Source organism: Gobius niger, assembly GCF_951799975.1.
Source record: "Gobius niger genome assembly, chromosome: 12".
Lineage (NCBI taxonomy): Eukaryota > Metazoa > Chordata > Actinopteri > Gobiiformes > Gobiidae > Gobius > Gobius niger.
In genome coordinates, this window is record NC_136863.1 from 7,571,484 (window position 1) to 7,597,741 (window position 26,258).

At 41.7% G+C, this 26,258-nt stretch overlaps 3 protein-coding genes across 3 annotated transcripts; 1 reads left to right on the forward strand and 2 right to left on the reverse strand.

The window, feature by feature from the left end:
* Positions 1-2,080: 2,080 nt before the first annotated feature.
* LOC306971992 (uncharacterized protein) lies at positions 2,081-4,133 on the reverse strand (the record flags this gene model as incomplete). The annotated part of the gene is made up of 3 exons (XM_079568436.1): positions 2,081-2,339; positions 3,645-3,896; positions 4,011-4,133. The coding sequence occupies 3 exons, from the start codon at positions 4,131-4,133 to the stop codon at positions 2,214-2,216; spliced, it is 501 nt and encodes a 166-aa protein (XP_079424562.1). The 3' UTR covers positions 2,081-2,213.
* A 1,932-nt stretch (positions 4,134-6,065) lies between these two features.
* Positions 6,066-13,912, reverse strand: irak4 (interleukin-1 receptor-associated kinase 4). The gene is made up of 11 exons (XM_079568437.1): positions 13,563-13,912; positions 11,990-12,135; positions 10,955-11,116; positions 10,407-10,567; positions 9,145-9,209; positions 8,860-8,974; positions 8,671-8,780; positions 7,713-7,899; positions 7,314-7,376; positions 6,468-6,632; positions 6,066-6,392 (listed from the first exon to the last, which is right to left on the reverse strand). Exons 1-11 carry the CDS (start codon positions 13,721-13,723, stop codon positions 6,339-6,341), a joined length of 1,389 nt encoding a protein of 462 aa, XP_079424563.1. The 5' UTR covers positions 13,724-13,912; the 3' UTR covers positions 6,066-6,338.
* Positions 13,913-14,152: 240 nt separating this feature from the next.
* On the forward strand, positions 14,153-20,844 carry LOC306971017 (aldo-keto reductase family 1 member D1-like). Its single transcript, XM_079567143.1, has 9 exons — positions 14,153-14,353; positions 16,189-16,356; positions 16,461-16,577; positions 16,686-16,763; positions 18,326-18,448; positions 20,074-20,183; positions 20,257-20,422; positions 20,507-20,589; positions 20,672-20,844. Exons 1-9 carry the CDS (start codon positions 14,261-14,263, stop codon positions 20,712-20,714), a joined length of 981 nt encoding a protein of 326 aa, XP_079423269.1. The 5' UTR covers positions 14,153-14,260; the 3' UTR covers positions 20,715-20,844.
* Positions 20,845-26,258: the final 5,414 nt, after the last annotated feature.

Genomic DNA, 26,258 nt, shown 5'->3' on the forward strand with positions numbered 1-26,258 from the left:
TCCAGTAACATCTCATTTTTGTTCTATGATCAATGACATCTAGAGCAGAGGTCTCCAACCCGGTTCCCCGTGTGAGCTACTGGGTCAGAAAGCACTTGGACGGTCATTAGCTGAGATGAAAATTCAACACGGAGAAAGAAAATAAATTTAGTTTTGTTCCTAGTTTTGCAGTTTTGGCTAAACGTTTGCAGATTGTGTTCCATGTTGTGCACACAAAGACAATGCATTTGATGATTTGCCAATACAGTACTCAATTTTGATTCCTCAAACTTGTGTAGAAATGTTAAAAGTCTTTGGGAAACTGCTTGGAAAGTGCTGGAGTTGGAGTCTTCTGATCTAGAGGAAGCTTGTTCATCGGTCTCGCGAAACATTGGAGGCCAAACGACCAGAAAGGGATCACTGTTAATGTAATCTTGACCTGTTGTTTCCACATTCTCCTGTCTACTGATTAACATTAGGCTCAAACTACTATGCTCACCTCATGTGAAGGGAGACTCCCTTTACCTTCATCAATTTCAATATAACAGCTGTTCAGTCTTATTTGTTTTCTTACGAATCATTCTTTTAAAGAATAAAATATTTAAATCACTTGAAGCTCTTGTTTGTTTTTTACAGCCATGGAACCGGCAAATTAACCAAAATGTCTGTTTTAGCAGGGTCTATTCAATCAATCTATGGAATAGAATAGAAGAGAGTTTATTGCTATTTGCACGGGTACAAAACGATAGCTTAGCCAGACAGAATACATTTTCCTATTATTTACAAAGACATGTATGGACGGCTGGCCAGGCAAACAAAACAGTACAAGCCCATCAGAATTCATGTGGCCCTAGATAAATATTGCTCATTACATAATTGAATAGTACATTATTCTCACATCCACCACCCACAGTACTGGTCAAGTTTGGCCAAGTTCTAAATACTTTTATGTATTGCATTATGTATATGTATCAGCTTCTCTTCACTATTTACATCTGTGGTTCTCATTGAAGGCATTTAACTATGAATGAACACATGGGGTTTATGTGGGAAACAAAAAAAAGTGAAAAAAAAGTCCAAATGTTTTGTATTTTTAATTCTTCCAAATTGCCACCACTTTTTCTTGGCATTTTCTCAGTGAGCTTCATAAGGTCGTCCATCACCTGAACTGGTTTTCAACAGTCTGAAGTGAAAAACATTTCAGGGAAGCTCACTGAGAAAACGTCAAACACGTGCAAAGCTATTTTTAAGAATTTATTTCACTTTTTTGGTTTAAACTTAATTACATATGTGTTCATTCATAAAAGAACACCTTCAGTGAGAATCTACCAGGTATATAAATGGTCTTGGAATAAAAGAAAAGCTAATACATGAAAAAAAGCGTTTCCAAACTTTTGACTGTATACAAACACCAGTACACTCATCCCACCCTTCCTCCATATCGTCTCACACATATTCAATAAATTAATGTACATCATTTCTCAGTGACAAATTCCCGGGTTCAATCCCCGGATGTGGGCTTAGACATGTTGAATTTGAAACCTCATAGACAGGGGCAAATCTGCTCTGTGGAGGGCTGACTTTCTTCATCGTCAAAAGACCAAGAGCCGGACCCGCCAATTTTAGGCCGAAGAAAAGCAGCACTTTTTTACAGTGTTGCCATGCCAGTGTTGTACATCATATGGCCTAACTGTGTGTTCTGCTAAGAAATCTGACAGTATTTCTCACGTTTCTGGAGTACTTTAACAGACATACATTTTTTTTAAATGGGGCCTGACGTTGCCTACCCTTGGCATAAACCATTGCACCACTATGAAACAGCGTCACATTGATACGCTGGGCTGCTTGATACACTTCACCATAATCGAGAACAGCGCCATCTGTTGGCATTTGTTGACAGTGCTCATACCACTCGCTCGAAACACTTCCGCTAAGTAAGATTGACAACATGATGGGTTTACCCTTAACCACAATGGACTAATCCACCAATCTTTGCACTAGATATAGAAAAATAGTCAAGTATGAAGTGTGTCTCTCTTAACCATGTCAGAAAAACATCTAAGACCATCGAGACAAATCTCAATCGGGACCACTTGTCTGCAGCATTACGGTAATCCACATTTTCAGCTCTAGTGGCCATCGTTGCAGATTGGTAACACATAACAAGACCTGCCATGGGAACAAAGTCTTTAATAGTTGCAAGCAGGATATTGTGAAATTGTGAAAATAAAGCTTTATGTGAGGTCGTAGGTCTCGGTGACGTGCACGCGCCCGTCCTCTCCCACCGTCTCCAGCAGCCTGGGTTTACACAGAGCAGCCCACAGCCTCTGCTTCAGCTCCAGCACCTGCGCCGTGTACTCCTGCGACAAGGGAGGACAGCAGGACGATGTGAACAGGACGGTAAAGCACAAGGAAAGCAGGAGGGACACAGATGTATTGTGGTTGTAGGAACTGTCTAATTAAAGGACCTAGGTATACCTGATCTTATCTATTATTTTTATTACAAACAGTGAAGGAGGAAGCCACTGAGTTCAAATGTTGTGGTCCAAAGTCATTCCTAACTAAATGTGGCATCGCAATTCTTCACAGGAACGAGTTTATTGGCACATTTCAAAACTTGCAGGGTCACTTTTCAGGGACACTTTCACAGAATTTGCAAGAAAACTAGCCTGTGAGTTCATAAAATTGATGCAAATGCTTGATAGTTGAAGATGCACTCTGTTTTTCCCCACAGATATTGGAGTTTACTCTATACTAAAAGGAGGACAAACTCATTTTGCACTTGATCTAAACATTGATATATTTAAAGGTGCTGGACCAGATGTTGTATTCATTTATTCATGACATTTCTAAAAAAGAATAAAAGAGACAGCTGCCTGCTTTCTGCCTCGTGTAATGAGAGCAAAAAGAAGCACTGATGGGCTGCTAGTTTCTAGTTGTGAAGTGTGGTTATGAACTAAAAAGAATCAGGATGTTTGCAGTGTGTTAGGAAAGTTAGGATGCAGTTTTGTCCAAGACAAATAGTCTAAACTTAAAGGGGTATTTCAGGATTTTTGACATAGGGCCTCATTTCCTAGTTATCCAGAGTGTTTAGTGGTGCTTGGCTAGTGCATGTCTATGGTAACTAGTAGCTTGCATTAAAAACAGTCTGACCCAAGCACAGTGCACCTGAGGCAAATCACTAATAACACCAGACTACCCATATAAATGTCTGTGTTGACTGAATATTTTTTTTCTAATTATAACCATTTTGCATTTCAAAAGAACTTATATTTGAGCAGCATTAGCTTCCTGGTTGCAAGCTACGCAGCGGCGGAGTGATCTGCTAAAGATCAGTAGTTTGTTCACCTGCGGCCGGCATTACTACACGTGGAATTCACAAAGGAGCTTTCTACAAATCAGATATGGCAACGTTTGGAGGACGACCCGATGATTTTGAAGAGGTTTTTTATTGCAGGGTACTAGATACCATAGACATGCACTAGCCTAGCATTAGCCTAGCACCACTACTCTTCAAATACAAGGAATGCATTAATAATATATATTTTTTTAAATCTCCAGAAAAATCAACAACACTCTGGATTACTAGGAAATGAGGCCCTATGTCAAAAATCCTGAAATATCCCTTTAAGTAGGCCACAGCAGACCTCAGGGTTGTGTCTTACCGTGGGATTCTTGGACAGGGCTGACAGAGCGGCCGGCGTCAGGACCGAGTGGTAGATCTGTCTGTACTGTTGGACACTCAGGCCGTGGATCGTGACCTGGTCTTTGCCCGAGTCCGTCTGCTCCTCGTCCTCCTCCTCCTCCTCGCTGTCGTCCTCGGCAACCGCGGGCCTCCTGCAGCGGTGATGCCTGAGCTTCCGCTTCAACTGCGGCGGCTGCTCCTGGTAACTCCCATCCCACAGCGAGGCATTTCTCTATGAGTGGAAATTTAAACATACATTACGATGACTGTTCCCCATTTCTCTAATACACAGTTTGTGCATTTGTTCAATGTTACGCGCTGTGGCTTTAAGATTCCCAGGTCTTACCTCTGCGCCCTGTGTAGCGGTCTTGACTCCATCTCCTTTCGACTTCTCTTTGCCCAGAGGGGAAGCTTCAGGGGGAAGGTCAGCCGGCTGATGCTGAATGTCCTCCATCCAGAACAAAATCATGTTTGTTAACTGGACAAAGTGGTTTAAATTCAGTGCAGATTTGGTCAGGAGGTTTTAGCCTATTGTACATGTTTGGTCGCTGGGGCTTTCGAAGAAAACCCACAAATACAGGGGGAGAACGTGTCAACTACGCACAGAATGGTCTCACACGTGGTCTGGGAAACAAACCTAAGACCTTCTTGCTTCAAGGCAAAAGGCGAGAGAGTTCAGAGACTTAAAGGCGCATTATGCAACTTTTATATGGGAAAAAAAAAGTTGATGTTTGTGCGTATTTGACCTTGTAGTGACCCAGCGGCTGTATGAGAGTCTCTAATACTGCAGGATCAATTGTTTTGCAGCTTTTTTTGTTGAGACGGTCCGTCAGCAGTGAAAACCTCCCAAACAATTGATCCTGTAGCATCGACCATCACAGCAAGAAGGGCCCGGGTTCAATCCCCGGCTGGAGGGGGCCTTTCTGTGTGGAGTGTCTGCCTAGGTTTCCTCTACCACCAAAAACATGTACAATAGGTTCCCCTCTGGGGCCTAGGATAGTCCCAATCTCAGTGGGACTATCCTGGTCAAATAAATAAGTTAACTAGACACTTCCCCTCTCATTCAAATGACTCTGTGCATAACGTTAGAATTAAGCTAATCACTGTGTGGGCTGATTTTAACGTTATACACAGAGTCAATTCACAAGATAATTTAGAGGAATATAATGGCATTATAACTGAGATAATCCCTTTAAAAAAAAAATGCAAGGGGGGAGGACCCTAGACCGCCCCATTGAGTCTATGCTGTCTAAGTTTGGGCCACTGGGTTGGAGCTCTACGCTTAACTGGGAAAAACATCCACCTGTCAACAACCGAACTCGCCGATTGAAACACACAATGAGTTTCTGTTGCATGTTTTTTTTTTGTTTACCTGAGTTGGTGTTGGCAGAATCCCTCCTCCGGTTGGCACAGACAGAGGGTGGTTTTCAGGCGGCGTGACGCTCTCTTCAGGGTTGCTCCAATAACTAGACTGCATCTGAAACACATTAGTTCAGTGATTTGTTTCTGTCAAACAGTAGTGTCAATAAAGGTAGAAAAGCGCTATATACAATTTTACCAAAACGTCTTAAACAGTTTTTGTTGGTCCTTGCACCCATGACTGAGAGGTGTTGATTTGTTTGTGAGGAAAAGTTGATCTTTCACAATATAGTCCCTTTAAAATTACCCTTGTAGTTGCTTTTCCAAGTAAGAAAAGAAATCAGTTAATCAGTCTTACAGTATAATTATAAATGAATTTACGCTACAGTCTCTACTTTTCGGTCCACCTGCCCACCTACTCCTTCATAGTAGATAGTATTCAGTCAGATAAATTTATAAATCATCCTTACCTTGCCCATTCGCGGTTTTCGCTTCTTGTGGCTTCTGCAAATCACTGATCGAGACTAAAATGTTAATTTGAAAAGATACATGTTATTCAAATAAACACATAAACATAACTGACGCCATGGCAACAAACTTAGAGCAACTAAAGACTTCTCAAGCCACACTGTGTATCATTTATCCCAATAAATAGAATAAAATGAAAAATATTATTTACTGGAAACTTTGCTGGGGGCGGGACAAAGCCAAACATGAGGTTTATATTTGGCGGTATCATAATATACCGCCAAGTACGGTATATCATAATATGAAAGCGGCATTGTTTGTGTGGAGCTAGTCATTAGGAGCATGTTTGAAATTGCTGGCATATGCAGTATATATTATATTGATGCTATTATCAAATATGCTGTTTAGAAGATATTGTAAATATTCTAAAAATGACCATTAAAAAATCCTGCAAATTCATTTTTATGAGTGAAAGTGAAACTGTTGTTATTATTTATATGGTTTACTTGCATTCACTCCTGGACTTTTTGGATTTTTACTTTTCTGTTTGAATTAACTGTATATTTGCTCCATGAGAAAAACTAAAATCCACAAAACTGTTTAATAAAAGTCACAAAATATACAAAAATAGACACATTTAGAAATAGAAATACTGAAATAGAGCCATTTCCAGATTGTTGTTGTTGTGATGTTTTCTTCACTTCACTCATGTGCCATTTTCGGCAAAACTTCACTTGTCCCACAACATTTAAATGAACAATTCACAGTTTAAAGTATTGAATATAATGTACATCAGTGGGTGAGTTCTGTTTTAAACTGCAGAAACATTTGTAACGGCTCAGTCCTCTCACTGCGAGTCAACAGAAATGTTTTTGATGACACCTTTGAGCTCAGCCACCACCTGTTGAGAAACAAACCACGAGTAAATGTTTTTTTTCTATTATACTATTAGGGATATCTTCTTCAGACTCCTCACCTGTGTTATGAGCGGCCGCCTGTTCTTTTGGCCGTAGAGGCAGTTACAGGCCAGAGTGTACACGGAGTGGACCTGCCCCATCTCCCAGTCTCTCATCCTTATATCCAAAAAAGTCTCCAAAGTCAACTCTTCATCCTCATCTTCTATGTCATCTCGAAAGTCCATCTGCAGCAAAACAATAAGAGCTCATGGTGCAATTTGAGAAACAACTAAACAACATGCAAACTTCACACAGGAAAGTTGTCAATGGTTTGGGAAACCTTTGCCCTTTGGATAAAAAAAATATCCACTTTTTGCCTTTTGAGCCACCAGGTGTTAGTTAAGTCACATTAACAACATGTAAAGGACATTTGTGAACTGTCGCGAGAACGAGGGACACAAGTCGGCAGCCCAAGTTTCAAGAAAATTGCAAATGAAGTTTGGATTTATTTTTTTCTTGGTGATTTTTTGCAGAATCATTCAGTTGAAGCCATGAAGAAGCCTCTACATGTTTAAGCTAGCCGGTACATTTAAAAGCGTAAACTTTTAGGTTCGCCCCTTCACTCGTATTAGTTTACATTGGGCTGGTGACATCAAGACAAAATCAGTTACGACACGAATACAAAGCCGTTTTTAGGCCACGCAGAAAAACGGTGCAGTGTTGATTTGTTAGGGCAAATGAACATGGACATTTCACACAAATTAATCTACTGTGTATCAGATTTTAGTTCTTTGCTGAACGGACTTTGCGGTCTACAGGAAGTGTCAATACAATGGAAGTGACAAAAAGAGGCAATAGTGGACAGTCCGAAAACAAACTGAAATACACGGCCATTTTAGCCCACTGTTGAAGCCTTTTTTTCTTACCAGGAGCTGAGGTTCTCTGTCCTCGTCGGCAGGAGGGAGCCCAGACAGGATTTCTAACAAAACCTGAACATAACAAATAAGAACATTTATTATCCTGCATTTGTGCCGCGTTCATACATATTTAATCAAGAAGCAGATGATGTAAATGCGTTTTGACTGCTGTCAAGTGATTTTGCAGGAAACACAGACAGATGATACTCACAAATGGATCTAATTTCACTAAACTGAAGAAATGAAGCTGTGCTGTTTATGTGATTCACATGAATCAGCGCTTCTTAGCAGCAGCAAAATGCTGAGTGGTGTTTTGTAGTTTTACTGGATTTGCAGATTTATATAAACTTTTTTTAACCTTAATTTTTTAATTGATTTGTATTTTATATGTTATATTTGATGTCTTACCACTCCGAAGCTGAAGAGGTCTGATTTGGGCGTGATCTGTCCCCTCAGAGCCTCAGGGGCCATGTAGGCGGTGGTGCCGGCGACTATGCTGGTCAACATCGTGGATGCGGAGTGTCGGGGCGAGGCCCGGGTCAAACCAAAGTCTGAGATCTTTGGCACGAATTCTTCATCCAACAAGATGTTTGCACTGGAGAGAAATAAGAAACACTGTAGTTAGAGGACACCTTGTTTTAGTGTTCCCTTCACTAAAACAAGGTGAGAAGAACAAGGTGAGAGCCGTTTTCGAAGACTGGCGGGAATAAGGTAAAGGTAAAGGTGCTTTATTTGTCATTATACGTCAACAACAAAATGTGTCCTCTGCATTTGACCCCTTCCTCGATGCCACTGGACCACCCAGAGTAGGGAGTTGTGGGCAGCGGCAGTGCTGCGTCCGAGGACCCATCTCCAGATGTGGAGCCAGGTTGGTGGTCAGAAACACCTAGCTGGAGGATTCACCTATTGTACATGTTTTTAGGGGTAGGGAAAACCGAAGTACCCGGAGGAAACCTACGCAGACATGGGGAGAACATGCAAACTCCACACACAAAGGCCCAGTGCAAGTTAAAGCTTTCCCACTGTTGAGAATAAATCACTAAGAAGCTTCTCAGATCAGACACTTAGGGCCTCCTCCCGGTGCAACAACAGCGTTAGCAAAGAGGAGATCCTGTGTGCAAACAAACAGTGCACCAGTGCTTGCATGGACAGGGCGCGTGGGGGCGTGGCTTAGACAGACCGCGTCAACTGAGGCGTGGTTTGACAACAACAAGCATTTGTTGCTTCTTCCCCTTTTCTCTGCTTCATCTTTATCATTAACATCACACATGGCCTCATGTACTTCCTTATAGGCATTTAGGCAGCATTATTTGGCCACAACATTGACTCACTGACTCACAATGAAAAAGCTCCATGTGACTTTTACCTCTTAATGTCTCTATGCACGTGATGATTGGCGTGTAGATATTCCAGGCCTCTCGCTGTTCCTAAAGCGATCAAACATCTTCGGTGCCACGACAAAGGAGCACTACCTCCCTGAAAAGAATCACATTAAACCCAGACACTTTACTTGATGAAAAGAGATTAGCTTCATTCATTCATTATTATTTTGTACCATGCAGGCCAGTCGGTCCAGTAAGGAGCCGTTGGCCATAAAGGCGTAGACCAAACATGGATGAGGTCCATCACAGGAAAATCCAACCATGTCCACAAGGTTTTCATGCTTCAGCCTGCAGACACAAGGAAACAATAAGTAATGATTACCAAGATGAAAAAACACACACTCACTCTGCAAACAGAATTAGTTCAGTTTGATTCAAAGAAATTTCTATTTTAATCAATAGAGTTATTAGTTAATTAACATCCCTGATATCTGTTAACTGTGCCAACAAAATCTTACATTTGCAGAGTCTGTATCTCCTGGTTGAATTGAACCTGCAGCTCGACCAGCGTGATGTTATCCACCTGTGAACACGAAAATCCAGAGTCAGAATCCATTGTGACACATGTAGAATTACTATGGTATGAATATGTTTCCCTCTCGCTGCTTCCACCTCCGCTCCAGCCTCTCAAAGTCACTGAACTAGAAAATCTGTTAACTGTTGGGGAAAATAGCTTTGCAGCTTCTAAAACAAGAAAATTGCAACACAACAGGGACAAAACGTCTTCCTTGTTGTGAGTCAATGGCCTTGAAAGTACATCTGCACAGCGTCACCTGCTGTTCATAGAGTGTGCCTTGTTATTCTTTTAAAATTAATAAAACACATGGACAAATTCACGTTTTACTTTGCAGCCTTTTTGAAAAGTATTTCAAATGTAATGGAGTAAAAATTGAAAGTTCTCAACGCAAATACTACTCCAGGCAAGGCAAGGCAAGGCAACTTTATTTATACCGCGCATTTCGTACACAAGGCAACTCAATGCGCCTAGTGAGGTACAGATCCTCAAAAACTCTACTTAAAGGGGCTGGATGCAAGTTGCCATTTTGTACTCACTACTGCCACCTCAGGTCATACATGTACCTCCTATATTAAGCTCGTGCATGATGGCACTTCGGACCGAAGTAACATATTTTTGAGTGACAGTGCAGGATTTTAGGCACTTGTGGTGGACAGGTCTGAGCTCATTCTACACATTAGGACATGGCTGGAACATGTAGGGGGAGGAAAATACTTAATTTTAACATTTTTAAACTCTGTATAGTCCCTTTAAGTAAATTGACCTTGTTACTGAACACCTCTGCTGTTTATAAGATAAGATAAGATAAGATAAGATGATACTTTATTGATCTCACAGATGGAGAAATATGTGTGAGTGTGAAATATGTATCAGTGACCTATAATTGTTCAGCTTCAGGACACTGAAGAAAGTGTGGGACTTAGAAAACACCCCGTACAGTTAGTAAGATGGTATTTCAACACAATGAAAGTTCAGCATGTTTATAACTAATTCATTTGTGCATGAAGAGAATATGCACCTGTAAATGTAACTAGATAGATTTGAGTTGTTTTGCAAAGTCAGAAATCGTTAGACTTTTCAAGCTAATATTGAAATGTAGAACATCCCGGAGAGATACTTGGAAAGAGCTCCTGAGCGAAAGGCTGGAAACCCCTGGGATACATTCAGTACATTCAAAATGTTATAATATTTTTGTTTACTCACAGGGTTGAGCTTTTTCACTGCCACCGCTTGGTTGTCCAGAAGGCCTTTATAAACGGTCCCGAACCCTCCCTCTCCCAGTCTGCGGCCTCCATCTGACAACGGACGATCATCGAAGTCTCCCGTGATCCACTTCAGGTCACTGTACGGAAACCTGCAAATACCTAATGCAAGAATACAAGAAAAAGAGAGAGAAAATGGCTTTGTCAGTACCCTTTACTAAACAGAGATGGACCAGTTTATTCCCCTAAGGCTGTGGTGATCTTTTTTCCTTGAAACTTTTCTGAGAACATTAAAGTTCTGGAGTAATTTTTACTAAGAGTAGTTAATCTAAGCATAAATTGCGATTTGCATTCATAATAAAGAATTAAATTTGCTAATGAATCACCTTTTGTGAAATTTATGCACAACAATTCCCTTTATACATGTTTGTCTTTTCGTCTCAACAGCTGTATCTCGCTCCATATCTCCAGCTCAATAATAATCCGTACACAACCATAATAATGTAATGGTGATACATTTATTAAGACAGTGATAATGTACAAATCTACCTGAGTGGTTAGATTCACAGCTCTCTTGTTGTGGTGTTTGTAAAACTTTATCTTTATCGGCCTCAGCGCTCGTGTTTACACCGATCACTCTGGTGGCATCAGGATCTTCCACAGCAACAGGAACTGGCTCAGGCTCGGATGAAGCCTCTTCTGTTTGTGGCGCTGTACAAGGCAAGGCAAGTTTATTTGTGGAGCACAATACATACATAATTCAAACTGCTTCACAGTTGCATAATAGTATAAAAGAGCAGAAAGAATCAATCCATAAAACATCAACATAAAGATTAATTCATGACAGTAAAAAGTAAGAGTGCAGATCAAATGAATTTACTTTCAGTTGTCATATGCATGGGTAAAAAGAACAGTTTTCATTCTGGTTTCGAACATTGTCGAGGCCTTGTCTCACATCCTCATGTAAACTGTGGGCCAAGAGCCAAAAGCGCCGATTTATGTTTTTCCCAGTGGGTACTCAAACAACGGGGTCAGAATCGATATCACGACCTCTTGTTTATGAGCCAGACGCGCTACCTATAGAGCTAAACAAGCAGAGTATCCACCACAAGCCGCAAATGTTCACAAAAAAGGAAGTGATTTACGTGTTATATGTATTTAATTATTTTGTAATTAGGGCAAATTTGCCTGGGTGCCCAATGATTTGCCTGGGTGCTGGAGCTCCGCAGCACCCACAGGATCAGCGCCTATACCGGGGGCTGGATCCGGCCCACCAAGCAATGTTTGTCCGCCCCTCTAATTTCTTCTACCATCCCCTACTAGAGTGGGCTCAAATGGCTCTATATTTTGACATGACGTGAAAATATATACATCAAAACTGCTAAGTCAATGCAGTTTTAATGAAAAACACAGAGGCAAAACTTTGTTCCACTACTAGTAAAAAAAAAAAAAAAAAATCAGGTAGTGCTTTTAAGAAATGAAATCAGGAACTTTGTCCACCACTGAAGTTGTTGTTACTCTCAATAAGTAAAAAAAAAGAAAAGAAACTATATAAATTTGTGACGGTAAGTTAAAAATATTTACCTGGTAACAAAAGACGAGCAGCGGGCAGTAACTGTTGACTTATCAAAATGTCCACCAGGTCTCTCACTGTGCAGTTGGAGGTTCCCCAGTCATTCAGTAACTCTATTGTGGGACTTTTGCCTTGTTGAATCACAAGTTCAAACTGTCTGAAAAGGAAAATAACAATATTCAAGTAATCACAAGGACAGCACAGGACTAAATGACCATACCGCCTGTGCTCTGCCCAATCCCGTCAAATCTTGGAAGCTTGGAAGCATTATTATAATTATAAAATTAGTGCTTTAGTCCTTTCATTTTACAGGAGAATATCAGCCTGTTTTGCATTCATCTCAAATTGTGTCAAAACAAGACTTTGGAGGTTTGAGAGGGGGAAAAAAGAGAACCCATAAAGTGTATTCATATGAGTAATAAAAGAGAATCAGAATGCAGGCAGTGATACATGATTTGTTCAAATATGCATGGGGAAGGACCATTCAGAGTCCATATTTCCTTAAAATAACAACCTTATAACAAAGAAGGGCCTATGCTTTGTTGTTTGGAAAAAAAATATACACCCCAGTGGCTCTTTACAACTTTGAAATAGGAAGCACTTTATACTTTACTTGTTTGTAGGAGCCAATATAGTGCAACTAGAACCTTTCATTTCATTTATTTATTTTTATTTACCAATATTAGCTCATCCGCTCAATATTAAATCATCTTCATTAGAACTAAACTGGGTCTACAATAGTTTTAAACGGAACCAGATTATGTCAAAACTGGGTGTAAACCAGAAGAGCGCCTAAAAGCATCACTGAAGCATAAATGAAATGATCTGCATTTGAAATTTAAAGTCTAATATTGCAGCAGGTCCTGTGTCCCACCCTTAGACAGGGCCGGACTGGGACTGAAAAACAGCCCTGGACTCTGACCAGCCTGGCCCAAATTAGCGTAATTGTGCACTTCCACAAATACATATTTTAACCTCTTACCACCCGCCCTAACAATAACGAGTGCATTTTCCCCAGTTCGGCTTTTTATTATTATTTTTTCTGACTGGCATCATCAGCAAAAAGAACGGGAAAGGTGGTCGTAGAAACAGAAGCAAAATCATTAATATAAATAATAAATAATAATGGTCCCAATATTGAACCTTGTGGTGCACCATACTCCACTGAATTCCTTTTAGATTCATGTTTTTTTTATACCGGGCTTTACCCAAATCTAAAAGCTCCTCGACTGGAGAGCAACAATGCAACGCCTCATTTGAAAGCTAAGACCTACAAAAGTGATGGAAGCTTTCCGTCACGTCGCCACATTTTTTGGCATAATTTTGTTGTTTTATTAATGACTTTTTCTATCATTTTTTGTTGTGTTTTTCCCCCGTGTTTTTCCCATGTTTTTGTTGACTTTTCATCCTCCTTTTCTCGCTATTTTGATGCTTTTCTTTTTAGCTTTTAGCTTTGGGTAAAGCTCGGTTGAGGCGGGACCGGTGGCCCTCGAGCCAGTGGCCCTTCTGTGCTCTTCCAGAATGGACATATGGCCAGTCCGCCCCTGCCCATAGATAAAATGTTATTAATTACGCGTCTATTACCTGACGTGATGCTGACTGTACTTGAGCTCTCCACTCGGCTTCCGTATGCGCACGATCACCTCTTTCCACGTATTTCCTGGGTCCAAAAAGTGAGACAATTTGCGACGTAGAGAGAAACTAAGATTGCGAATATAGGTGCTGGGAGTAACCGGATTACTCATGGTAAACAAAAAACACTTTGACTTAGGCTGTTCTTGTCTATTGTCCAATCACCGCGCGCATCTTTGGCTCAAACGGCACAGAAGAAAAGAAACCACATGCGTAACTTATCGGGTAGCACGAGCAAAATACAATACATTCATGGCATTTCCGAAATTGGGTAACTTCCTCCGAAACACAGATGGGTGGGAAAGCCCAGTCTCCTCCTTCAACAACGCGGAAACGAAATTATTAAAAGCCACAGTGTCTAGAGTAGTGTGGTGTAGGCTGCAAAGCGCAAGAGAGCGCTCAAAGATCCGCCTTTAGGAGAGATGTGAAAGTTATTACGGTAAATTGCATAAACCAATTGAGGTAGCAGTGTCAGATTTCACTCTCTTTTTTACTTGCGCAATTTCCTGCCCAGGTCTGATCTGATCTGGGGCATCAGGGCAGCGCATTTGTAAACACACGCACAAGGCATGGGTCATGGACTAAAGGGCAAAGTCCAGTCACTCCTTTGCAGCGTTTAGTCTGTCAACTTTTGGAGTCAGGCTGTCGTGATGAGTCTGACCGCGGAGAGCCACTGCGTCCCGCTGAGCGACGGGAACCGGATTCCAGTCATCGGTTTGGGCACATACGGACCCCCACGCACGGTAAGAAGGTCGACTGCCTTTAACCTCTGAACCCGCACTTGTTCTCCAGTTTGCCTTTACCCAAATCTGAAAGCTTGTTGGAAAAAAATGTGTCGAAAAGCAAAGGATGAAAATGCAGTAAAAGCTGAAAAAAAAGCCAGATAGAGCAACAGAAAAGTGACAAAATGTGCAACAAAAACGTAACGAAAAAGCAACAGAAATGTGACAAAACAACAACAAAAAAAGCGATTTAAAAAAAAGTGACAACGCAGTAACAACGCAAAGAAAGAGATCCATTTAGATGTGTTTTGTTGGTCTTAGCTTTCAAATGAGGCGTTACACAGGCCCAGAGCCAGTGCTGGCCCTTCTGGGACCCATAGGCAAAAATCCACATGGGGGCCCTACAGTACGCATCCCATGGTTTTTCAACGATGAGCGAATCCATTTACAGTCAAAAACAGTTTCTTTGTGCAGTAGTGCAGGGCAGAGGTGGAAAATAATGACCTCAATTCAGGCCCCGCCCCTCTGTGTGAGAACCACTAACCACCAAGCCACAATGAGACTGGGATTTCCATTTCCTCCACTTTTTAAAATGGTAAATGGTCACATTCTCTCACCTCTGGTCCCTGACCCACAGTTTGACGCCCCCCACGCTCACTCTCAAACACACTCTCATTCATCCTGACCTATTGTACATGTTTTTAGTGGTAGGGGAAACTGGAGTGCCCGGAGGAAATCTACGCAGACACGGGGAGAACATGCAAACTCCACACAGAAAGGCCCCGTCCAGGTGGGAATCGAACCCGCTGTACTACCGTGCCGCCCGGGTTGAGAGTTTAATCACATAGTAGGACCATTGATAGTAGGACCATTGAATTGCTGCCTGACCAAAATAAAAGTCGCCACAAAAAACTCAGACGGTCTGGACCCCAGGAAGAATATCCACAGTTTGGCTGCGCTAATGGGGACCACTGCACAAAGCCTTCTCCAGCACCAGCACATCCCAAAGTTAATCCATGGGGTTAAGATCTGGACTCTGCAGTGGCCGATCTATGTGTGAAAATAATGTCTTGTGCTCTCTGAACCACTCTTTCACACTGTGAGCCCGATGAATCCTGGCATCTCGGAATAAGCCTGTAGCCGTCAGGGAAGAAGAAATCCATTGGTGGAATAACCTGGTCCTTCAGGATGTGCAGGTCGTCAGCTGATCGTAATCTTTGTTGCTGAACCTTGACCTGACCAACTGCAGCAACATCAGAACAGTTAGTAAAATCCAGGTGACAACTTTTTTTTCCATTTGGTCAGACTGTGTATTTGACTAATGGGCCAAATGTGAATGTTCCCCTTATATATATATTATATAGCACATTTACCCATAATTGCCATTGTTTGGTGATATATTTTCCCTCATATAAAATAATAGACTTCATGTGTCGCCTCCACAACCAATTTCACTCACCTTACCTACAGGTATGTATGAATGTTAAAGGGACTATACGTAGTTCAAAAATGTAGAAGAAAAAAAAAATATATATATATTTTCATCCCCCTACATGTTCCAGCCATGAGCCCCAACCTGTTCACCACAACTGCCTCTAAAATCCTGCACTGTCACTGAAAAACGTGTTACTTACTCATGCATGAGCTTAATATAGAAGGTGCAGTTACACGTATGACCTGAGATGGCAGTAGTGAGTATAAAAATGACCACTTGCATCTAAACCCTTTAAGGTTAAGGCTCGCCATCAAATACAAGGAGCGTAATCATTTTCCACACAACATAAGTCCAAGCCTTTTTTAATTTAATTTAAAATTGTAATATCAGAAACATTTTTTTTTTTTTTTTTTTCTCGCAGACCCCTAAAGGAACAGCGTACGACTGTGTGAAGTGGGCCATAGACGTGGGTTACAGGCATTTCGATGGAGCTTTGGTTTATTTCAATGAACATGAAGTTGGTCAGGCCATCCGGGAAAAGATCGCAGACGGGACAGTGAAGAGAGAGGACATCTTCTACTGTGGAAAGGTACTCGAGTTTGGAAAGTGCAAAACTAGTGTAAGCCATTGTTATTATTATTAAACCCAGACCCCAAAATCTTTACATATTCCTATCTGTTTTTTTCTAAAAAGTTGTGGTGTACCTTCCATCCTCCGGAGATGGTGAGACCGGCTTTGGAGAGGACACTGAAAGCTCTGAAGCTCGACTACGTGGATCTCTACATTGTTGAGCTTCCCATGGCGTTTAAGGTCTGCTCAATTTCAGCCCATTATCCCGTTGTTTTGTAAAAGCTCAAAAATGCTTTATTAATACACCTTTTGTGAATGTAAATTGATCATGTTGTGATGTGTATTTAGCCTGGGAATGACTATTACCCCAAAGACGATAAAGGGAAGTACATCTACCACCACACGGACCTCTGCGCTACGTGGGAAGTGAGTGTTTCGTGTTAATTATTTCTGCAGCGACGCCAGGGGTCAAGGCCGGGCTCGTAGATAAAACAGTGATTAGTTTGTTCAGATTCGAAAATGCTTTGAAATATATACAGAAGAGTGAGTTTAAGTTGAAGACTAGACTTGATAGTAATGAATTGTAATGATTTTGAATTCTAAATACACTTACTGACCCGAAAAAAAGTTGTCACCTGGATTTCACTACCGCTAACTGTTGGGTCTGGCCTGGGTTTTGTAACAGTTTATGGTAAGGCATGTTTATTTATACCACACATTTAGTACAAAACAACAAGGAATCTGGAATGGCCAGGTTATTCCATCTATGTTTTTTTTCTTCCCTAATGGCATGGGCTTATTCCAAGATGACAATGCCAGGGTTCATCAGGTTCACGTTGTGAAAGAGCGGTTCAGGGAACATGACACATCATTTTCACACATGGATTGGCCGCAACAGAGTCCAGATCTTAACCCCCTTGTGCTGGAGAAGGCTTTGCACGGTGGTCACACACTCTCCTGTCATCAAAACAAGATCTTGGAGAAAAGTTAATGCAACATAGAATGGAAATAAATCATTTGACTTTGTAGAAGTTACTAAAAGAATGCCACAGTGAATGTGTGCTGTAGCCAAAGCTGAAGGTTTAGGAGGGTGCAACCTTCTTTTTTGGTCAGGCAGTGTATAATTACTGACTAAACTATTTGTATCTGTATATCATAGAAAGAAAACAATATAAAACAGGTCTGTGTAGGTTTCCTCCAGGCACTCTGGTTTCCCCTACCACTAAAAACTTGTACAAATGGCCAGAATGAATGTAGTGTGTGTGTGTGTGTGTTCTTGTACTTACGCCATTGTGAGGACCAGTTTGAGTTTTTAACCAACAGAGTGAGGACATTTTTGTAAAGTGAGGACATTTTGGGTGGTCCTCACTCATTTGAAGGACTGTTTGAGGGTCAAGATGTGGTTGTAGGGTTTGAGTTAGAATTGGGTTAAGATTAGGGTTAGGGCTAAGGTTAGGGTTAGGGTCCAAGGTTAGGGTCTGGGGGGTAATACATTATGTCTATGAGTGTCCTCACTAAGATAGACCAAGTACGAAGTGAATGAATAATGACCACAGTGCAGCGCTTTGAGAAACTTGGTGACACAGGCTTGAAAAGCGCAATACAAGCCATCATTATTATTATTTCAGCAGTCATTTCACAAAACTGCAAAGAATGGATGATCAACCTGTAATATATGTGATTGGCTGAGCACAGATGTCACTGTTGGCAAAACAAAGACCAACAGAAATATATGTTATATGTGAAGAAATACTGCGGTGCCCAAAGTATAAGGCCCAGAATGCACTTACATCCAGGAAAATACAGTTTAAAGTTAATATTTTCCAGAGAGGGGGCCGCCAGACGCCCGTCTTTGTTCACTGACACATCAATAGAAACAAAAACAAAAAGTACAGATAGAACAACAAACACAAGCAAATATTTGATTAAATTCAAATAATGAGAGACAATAATCTGAGAAAATGAATTCACTGAGTGTGTGTGACTAGGCTCTGGAGGCCTGTAAGGACGCGGGGTTGGTCAAGTCTTTGGGAGTGTCCAACTTCAACAGAAGACAACTGGAGCTGCTGCTGAACAAACCAGGCCTGAAGCACAGACCAGTGTCCAACCAGGTACTGTCGTCCACGCAACATCAGAAAGACCGAGGGAAGACTGAATCAAAATCGTGGAACTGTGTAACTCTTACTTAGTCTGAAATTTACCTGTGATTTCCAAAGTGTTAGAAAAGCTGGTGGCTGAACAGTTGATGACCTACTTGGAGGAACATAGTCTACTACATCCTAAACAATTTGGATTTCGACCAAAGCACTCCACTGAGATGGCTGTATGTCACTTTACAGAAACCATCAAAACTAGTTTGGATCAAGGCAAATGTGTAAGTAAGCAAGTACTCAGGAGAAAACTGAAACAACAAAACTTTTCCAAACAAGTTTTAAAATGGTTTGAATCATACCTTACATCGAGACAACAGTGTGTAAAAATAAATGGTGTCAAATCAACAATTCAAAAATGTAAATTAGGTGTACCACAAGGGTCGATATTGGGCCCCCTTGCTGTTCTGTTTATACATCAATGATTTGATCGGAAATTTGATCGGAAATCTGCAAAAACACCAGCTGCCAATTGTATGCAGATGACACAATCATCTATGTAGCTGTAGATTCCCCGAAGCAGGCCTCAGACTTGTTGAACAGGCAGCTTGTCAGCATATCTCAGTGGCTACAGGACAACTGTCTGACCTTAAATTATACTAAAACTGTTGCCATGTGTTTCTCTCTAAAGAGAAAGTCACCAAATTATCTAAACATTAATATTGACAAAAATAAAATCGAGCAGGTTGATGAGTGTAAGTATCTGGGGGTTATTTTAGATTCTAAACTGAAGTTTGATGCCCATGTCAGGAAAATGTCTAAGACCATCAAGACAAATTTAAATTGTTTCCGTATGATTAGGTCTTGTGTATCAACTCAGGCGGCACGAGTTTATCTACATGCTATGATTTTATCACATATCTCGTATTGTTCAGTCGTTTGGGGCCAGGCTTCACAATCTGTCCTAAAGCCTTTAACATCACTCTACAAGCAAACACTAAAGGTGTTTGATCAAAAAACAATGAAGTGGCATCACTGCACTATTATTAAAAAATACAAAATGATGACATTTCATAACTTCATCAGTTTATAAAAACTATATTCAAGTGTCTTAATGGTCTTGCTCCGTCTGTAATGTGTCAATTAGTACAAAAATACACTAATTAAGGAGGGAGTACCAGAGCTGGAGTCAGTGGGAACTGCAGAGTGAAATGGTGCAAAACTGCTCTGGGTCAGTCTGCGTTCTCAGTGAAAGGGACTCAGTTATGGAACGCTTTGCCACTGGAGTTAAAGTCCCAATTGGACCTGAGACTTTTCTCACAAAAGCTGAAGCTGTGAGGCTGAACTTGGGATGGGAAGTGATCAGATATGTCTTCTCTTCTTTCTTTTTATTGTTGTATTCTTTGATGCTTTTCACTGATTTTTCATTTTTCTGTTCTATTATAAACCCTTTCAAAAGCCTAACCAGGGACGGGGGCTGAAAATTAGCCGATGGCTAGACGACTTATGTACAGAACATCGGCCAACGAGTTGTCAATGTTTCCTTGTACTGTCCCTGTCAAATAAACAAATAAAAAAAATAAAAAAATGTTGCTGTATGCTGTGAGCTCAATTTTACACTAACATTGATTTTCCTCTTTCTTCAGGTTGAATGCAATCCGTACTTCACGCAACCAAAGCTGCTAGAGTTTTGTCGACAGAACGACATCGTCATTGTCGGCTACTGCCCCATCGGCTCCTCCAGAGATGCATCATGGTACTTTACAGCCAATCACCGTGCAAAGTATAGTAGTAATACTTGTCGATACTCACTGTGAGGTTTGCCGCAGGGTGAATCTGAAATCCCCCCCGATGCTTGAAGATGAGCTGCTGGTGTCCCTTGGTAAGAAGTATAACAAAAGCAGCGCCCAAATCGCGCTTCGCTTCAACGCCCAGCGAGGGGTGGTGGTCATCCCCAAAAGCTTCAACTCAGAGAGGATCAAGCATAACTTCCAGGTGAGTGAGACCTCCAAATATTATACATGTTCATCTATGTATAAAGAGTAATATTGATGGTGAGCTAGTTCTTTGTTCTTGCAGATATTTGATTTTTCTCTCACCGAGGAGGAAATGCAGGCTGTTGAAGCTCTGAATAAAAATGTTCGCTTTGTGGAGCTTCTCATGTACGTATTTTAGGATGTAGTCACCATTATAACAGAGCCCTTCTTTATTCTCTGCAATAATATGTCTTTTGTTTGCCGACAGGTGGAGTGACCATCCAGAGTATCCATTCCACGATGAATACTGACAAATAAATGTGGTTTCTTACATTTCAACTTTAAGATTTGTATCCTGTACTTAAGGGGAATAACCAGTAGAGGGCAGCGGTTACCAGTCTATTTCAGCAGATGGGCAACTTACATTATGCACATGACAGGTTTTAATGCTTTTGTAAATATGTCTTATTTAGATGGACAACAACTGTTGTAAGTAATAATAATTTTATCTCAGAGAAGCAGCAGAATAAAAATTGGGAAGAAAAGTTATTATTTATTTATTTTTTTCGAATTTTTAAGCTGCTGACAGGTGCGTTCATGTGGTCCTCAGGAACGCATTTGACATTGACATTTAAAAAGACATTAAAAACATTATCGCCCGTCAAACCCTCCCAATATGTACAGCTATCACAATACACACACACACCTACTCCCTACCCTTTACTCTACGCTCAGACTCACACACAGAATCAAAATCAAGTACATGAGGCTGGGTACAGATGACCAAGGTGAGGAACCCCATCCGAGAAGCCGTCCTCCCCGGGAACAGCAGACCGGCTGCGGCCGCCCGGGCGCCGACATAAGGGTCCCCATAGGAGGCGCGGCAAAGACACCACACCTCCACCTGGGCACCCACAGGAGAGAGACACCACACCTCCACCTGGGACACCTCCACAGGACAGAGACACCACACCTCCACCTGGGCACCCACAGGAGAGAGACACCACACCTCCACCTGGGACACCTCCACAGGACAGAGACACCACACCTCCACCTGGGCACCCACAGGACAGAGACACCACACCTCCACCTGGGACACCTCCACAGGACAGAGACACCACACCTCCACCTGGGCACCCACAGGACAGAGACACCACACCTCCACCTGGGACACCTTCACAGAACAGAGACACCACACCTCCACCTGGGACACCTCCACAGGACAGAGACACCACACCTCCACCTGGGCACCCACAGGACAGAGACACCACACCTCCACCTGGGACACCTCCACAGGACAGAGACACCACACCTCCACCTGGGCACCCACAGGACAGAGACACCACACCTCCACCTGGGACACCTCCACAGGACAGAGACACCACACCTCCACCTGGGCACCCACAGGACAGAGACACCACACCTCCACCTGGGACACCTCCACAGGACAGAGACACCACACCTCCACCTGGGCACCCACAGGAGAGAGACACCACACCTCCACCTGGGACACCTCCACAGGACAGAGACACCACACCTCCACCTGGGCACCCACAGGACAGAGACACCACACCTCCACCTGGGACACCTCCACAGGACAGAGACACCACACCTCCACCTGGGACACCTCCACAGGACAGAGACACCACACCTCCACCTGGGCACCCACAGGACAGAGACACCACACCTCCACCTGGGACACCTTCACAGGACAGCACCCACACAGCCACAACCAGTCACCGCCCCGAGGCAGAGGGCTCCTCTGTTCATTGATACAACATGGTTGGCATGGCAACAGTTTAAAATTGTTTGCCTCTGTCTATGTCACTTCCTGTCAGTCTCCAATAAGGAAGTGGAACTATGAACATCACAAAAATTGTCTACTAAACTAAACAAAGCTGGGTAAAAATGCTCACAAAATCCTAACCCCTTAATCCCCACCTTAATCGAGCACATTTTCCCTAGTTTTACCAAATCTAAAAGCTTCTCGACTGGAGAGCTGACAGCCTATAGGCCTGTAAAACTCCTCATTTGAAAGCAATACTCATCTAAGCTTCTTCCTTGTTTTTTGTTCACACATTTTTGTCATTTCGTAGCTTTTTATATCGTTATGGCCACATTTTTTATTTTTATTTTGTGTTCAAGCCACAAAATTTTACCAAATCATGTAAAAAAAAGCAGCAAAAACATGACAAAAACACAAACGAAATGGATGAAAGTGTGACAGTCATAACAAGGAAGAAGCTTAGAATAGTTTTGCGGGTCTTAGCTTTCAAACGTTAGTGGAGAAAATGCACTTGTGTCTGAAATTGCGTTGTGTCATTTAAGGGGAAGAACCACTCGATGGCAGCAGTCTCTTTCAGCAGATGTGCGATCAAACAGACGGCCCACGGGGGAAAGGGCTGAGTCACTGTTGCGCAACTGTCCAGTCAAAACAATCTGAAAAACATACAGCACAAAAACAACACACTTTTATTTCAATTCAAGAGTTCAAGCATTAAAAAAAAATGGTTTGCACATGACAACTCCCACATTCACCAGAGCATAGTCAGCACCAGTGTATTTCATTTTTTGCTCATACTATCCCAAGTTTTCCCTTTATATTGACATTTTTGTGCCATACATTATTATTTTTGACAAGAGATTTGCTCGCCATGCCCTCTCTTCTTCTTCTCTCGTCTTTTTACACTTTTCAAAAAGGTTGTTATGTCATGCCTGGATGTTTGCTGAAGGTTCACGAGTCTATCACGACTTTATTAGTGTCACAAAGTTGAATGTACTTTACCTTTTGCCTATTTTTCTCTTGGCCCGCCCCGCACACAGAAGCTTTTTATCATCATGGAAAATTTACAGCTCTGTGCATCTAATAAGAAGAAATGCCCATAAGTTTGACTGTGCATGAAATTGCTACAGTTTGGCCATTATTCGTCTACTTTTGATGCTTTCATCCGCCCTGGGGCTGACTGACAGACCGACTCATGCATGAATTGTAGTTATTGAACGGCCAAAAACATATTATTCAAATACAACAAGCGAGGCAACTTTCCAATTCAAGATGTGTTCAAAGTATTTCGCTTTAAAGGAAAACATAATCCACAAAACATAATGATCGCAGAACCACATTGCAAGGTTGGTTAAGCCGTAATAACACCGCATTATATAATAGATGTTCAAAACGTTACACAGTTTAACTATCAAGCAAGTTTATAAAGCATTAGTAAATACTTCATTGATCATTGTAAGACATTTAGTCAGTTTACTAACTATTGATGACATTAATGAGCATCGAAACAGAGACGTTGTTCATCATCTGTGTGGGGTTTGGGACAAGTCAGAAATGGTTAAGTTCAGGATGTGTCATTATGGATAATACATTCACGATTTATCTTCTTAGAAATGAGTAACAAATGATAAGGAAAGCTTTGTAAATGTTTTAGAAATTATAAGTAAATATATGTAAATATAGTATTTACAAATGCTTCGGGCGGCACAACAGCGGTTAGCGCTTGTGCATCACTCTAGAACACATGTGTCAAGGCCAAGGCCCGCGAGATGATTTAATGTGGCCCTTCGAAGAGCATGAAAAGTAAGTCTCTAGCCCACTCCTGCGCGGAGTTATGGATTTTTAAAGAAATAACCAGTTTGCTCACTCCAGCCACTAGGGGGCAGCTTGAATTTAAGAAAGAAAATAATTCCACACATGTCCAGCAGAGGGCACTGACATAATAAGAGATCAGTATATAAACAGCATATTATAGCCACCTGGTAAATGGTCAGTCTGCCCCAGGGCGGCTGTGGCTACAATAGCAACAGTTTGGAGTGAATGAATAATGACTTAATGTAGCACTTGTGACACAGGCTGATAAAGCGCAATAAGTCTAAGTCGTTATTTATTAGGCCACAGTCCTTTACACTATATGCGGCCCGTGACCCGCCGTGGGAGCTGAGTTTCGGCCCTCGACCCAAACGAGTTCGACTCCCCTGCTTTAGAAGGTCCTGGGTTCGATTCCCACCTGGACAGGGCCCGTTCTTGTGACATGTTTTGATGTTGTGTAGGGTTCCTCCAGGTACTCTGGTTTCCATTACCATTAAAAACATGTACAATAGGGCAGAATGAATGTAGTGTGTGAGTGAGTGGTTGGTGGAGGTCGATGGGTCCAACGACGCAGGCTGTCAGTCTACCCTAGGGCAGCTGTGGCTACAATTGTAGCTTGCCGCCACCGATTATATGGTGAATGAATAAGGACTACAGTGGAGCGCCTTGAGGAGCTTGGTAATACAGGCTTGTCAAGCGCAATACAAGAGTAAGCCGCTATTACTATTTATAGTCTGCAGTCGTAACACACATTTTATTGCATAATAAGTTGTTGCAAAATTTGAAAATTATGACAAAAAAATAAGTTATTACATTTTGAGCTGTTATTACATAATGTGATGTTACTACAATCCGCGCTACAAGGGGGCAACTCTTAATCTTGATAAAAACTACATTCAAATATGGGAAAACAGCTTTATAAAAAGTATTACAAACATTAAGAATCCATTCATCAAGTTGCAAAACCAGAGCTCAAATTACTTACTCATCAGAATATTGGTATCTAATTTTGGTAATTTTCCCAAAATAACTCTCAAGAAAGGCAAAGCAATTGTACAGTTGTTCAAAAGTCTATCTATTTCACGTATACGCTGAAGGGTAATTGGCAGATATGAGTTTGATTCATTAGGGCAGATTTGCAACAGTCAAAGCAGCAGGAAAATAATTCGTTACCACATTCATCTGTGTTTTGCACTTTTCACAGTGTTTTACTGTGACATGTGCAGCCAAGGGAACAAAAGGTTTTTATTTCTGCTCATCACCTACAAAGCCCTCAATAACTTGGCCCCTTCGTACCTCACAGACCTCCTACTGCACCTCCACCCCTCACACCGCCTCCACAGCCTCCACAAACCCTGTTACAAACTCAGCACTTACTGAAATTCACCTGCAACTACAATGTATTTTTGGGCTGCACGATATAGTATCATATAAATAAAGTGCAGCCATAATATGATTGTACTTTTAGTGAAGTTTGTCTGATGTATTTAGTCATGGTTGTGCGTAATAGGATCTTGGCTCTGAGGTTCCTGGCTGGGGGTTTTAACCTACTGTGCATGTTTTGGGTTCATGGGGAACATGGAAGCCCCACACTGAAATTACCGGGGTTGGGAATTAAGGCGAGACACTGCAGGTGAATAGGGAAACTTGAAAACTTGAAACTTTGGCTGTAGATTACTGGCATGGATATGAGAAAATGTATTGCAAGTTTTCTGTTCCTTTTATGTTTACATATAAAATAAAGCCTTTTATGCCTAAAAATGTTTTTAATGTATGGTTTTATTTTGTTGACATATTCGTGACAAAGACTTTTTTTTTTAGATCTTGTTTAGACTTAAAATAAGCTGTTTATCAGTGGAAACATCTGTTAAAAATAAATAAAAATGAATCAGGGTAGGAATTACTAGCCTGGCACGAGCCAGACTGATCCTCCATTTTAAGAGATACATGTCTTTATATGTATTTATAAATACATAAATAAAGTCGGTCTGGCTTTTGCAAGGCTAAGGAATTACCCCTCCTGGAACCGCCACCTTAACGCGGTGGAGGGGTTTGAGCACCCGAATGATCCTGGGGGCTCTGTTGAGGGGGGCTTTGTGTCCCTGGTAGGGTCTCCCATGGCAAACTGGTCCTAGGTGAGGGGTCAGACACAGAGCGGTTCAGACGCCCCTTATGAGAGACCAACAGGCCCGGTTAATCGTGAGGCCGTCCTTCTGTGGACCCACCACCTGCAGGAGGAGCCATAAGGGGCTGGTGCAAT

Excerpts from the sequence above, each read along its gene's own strand:
- irak4 (XM_079568437.1), bottom strand. The coding sequence starts at position 13,723 with ATGAGTAATCCGGTTACTCCCAGCACCTATATTCGCAATCTTAGTTTC. Across the intron at positions 11,117-11,989 it reads TGCTCGTCTTTTGTTACCAG|CGCCACAAACAGAAGAGGCT; the intron begins GTAAATATTTTT and ends TGCCTTGTACAG. Across the intron at positions 7,900-8,670 it reads GTGCATAGAGACATTAAGAG|TGCAAACATCTTGTTGGATG; the intron begins GTAAAAGTCACA and ends ATTTCTCTCCAG.
- LOC306971017 (XM_079567143.1), top strand. The coding sequence starts at position 14,261 with ATGAGTCTGACCGCGGAGAGCCACTGCGTCCCGCTGAGCGACGGGAAC. Across the intron at positions 18,449-20,073 it reads ACAGACCAGTGTCCAACCAG|GTTGAATGCAATCCGTACTT; the intron begins GTACTGTCGTCC and ends CTCTTTCTTCAG. Across the intron at positions 20,184-20,256 it reads TCCTCCAGAGATGCATCATG|GGTGAATCTGAAATCCCCCC; the intron begins GTACTTTACAGC and ends GGTTTGCCGCAG.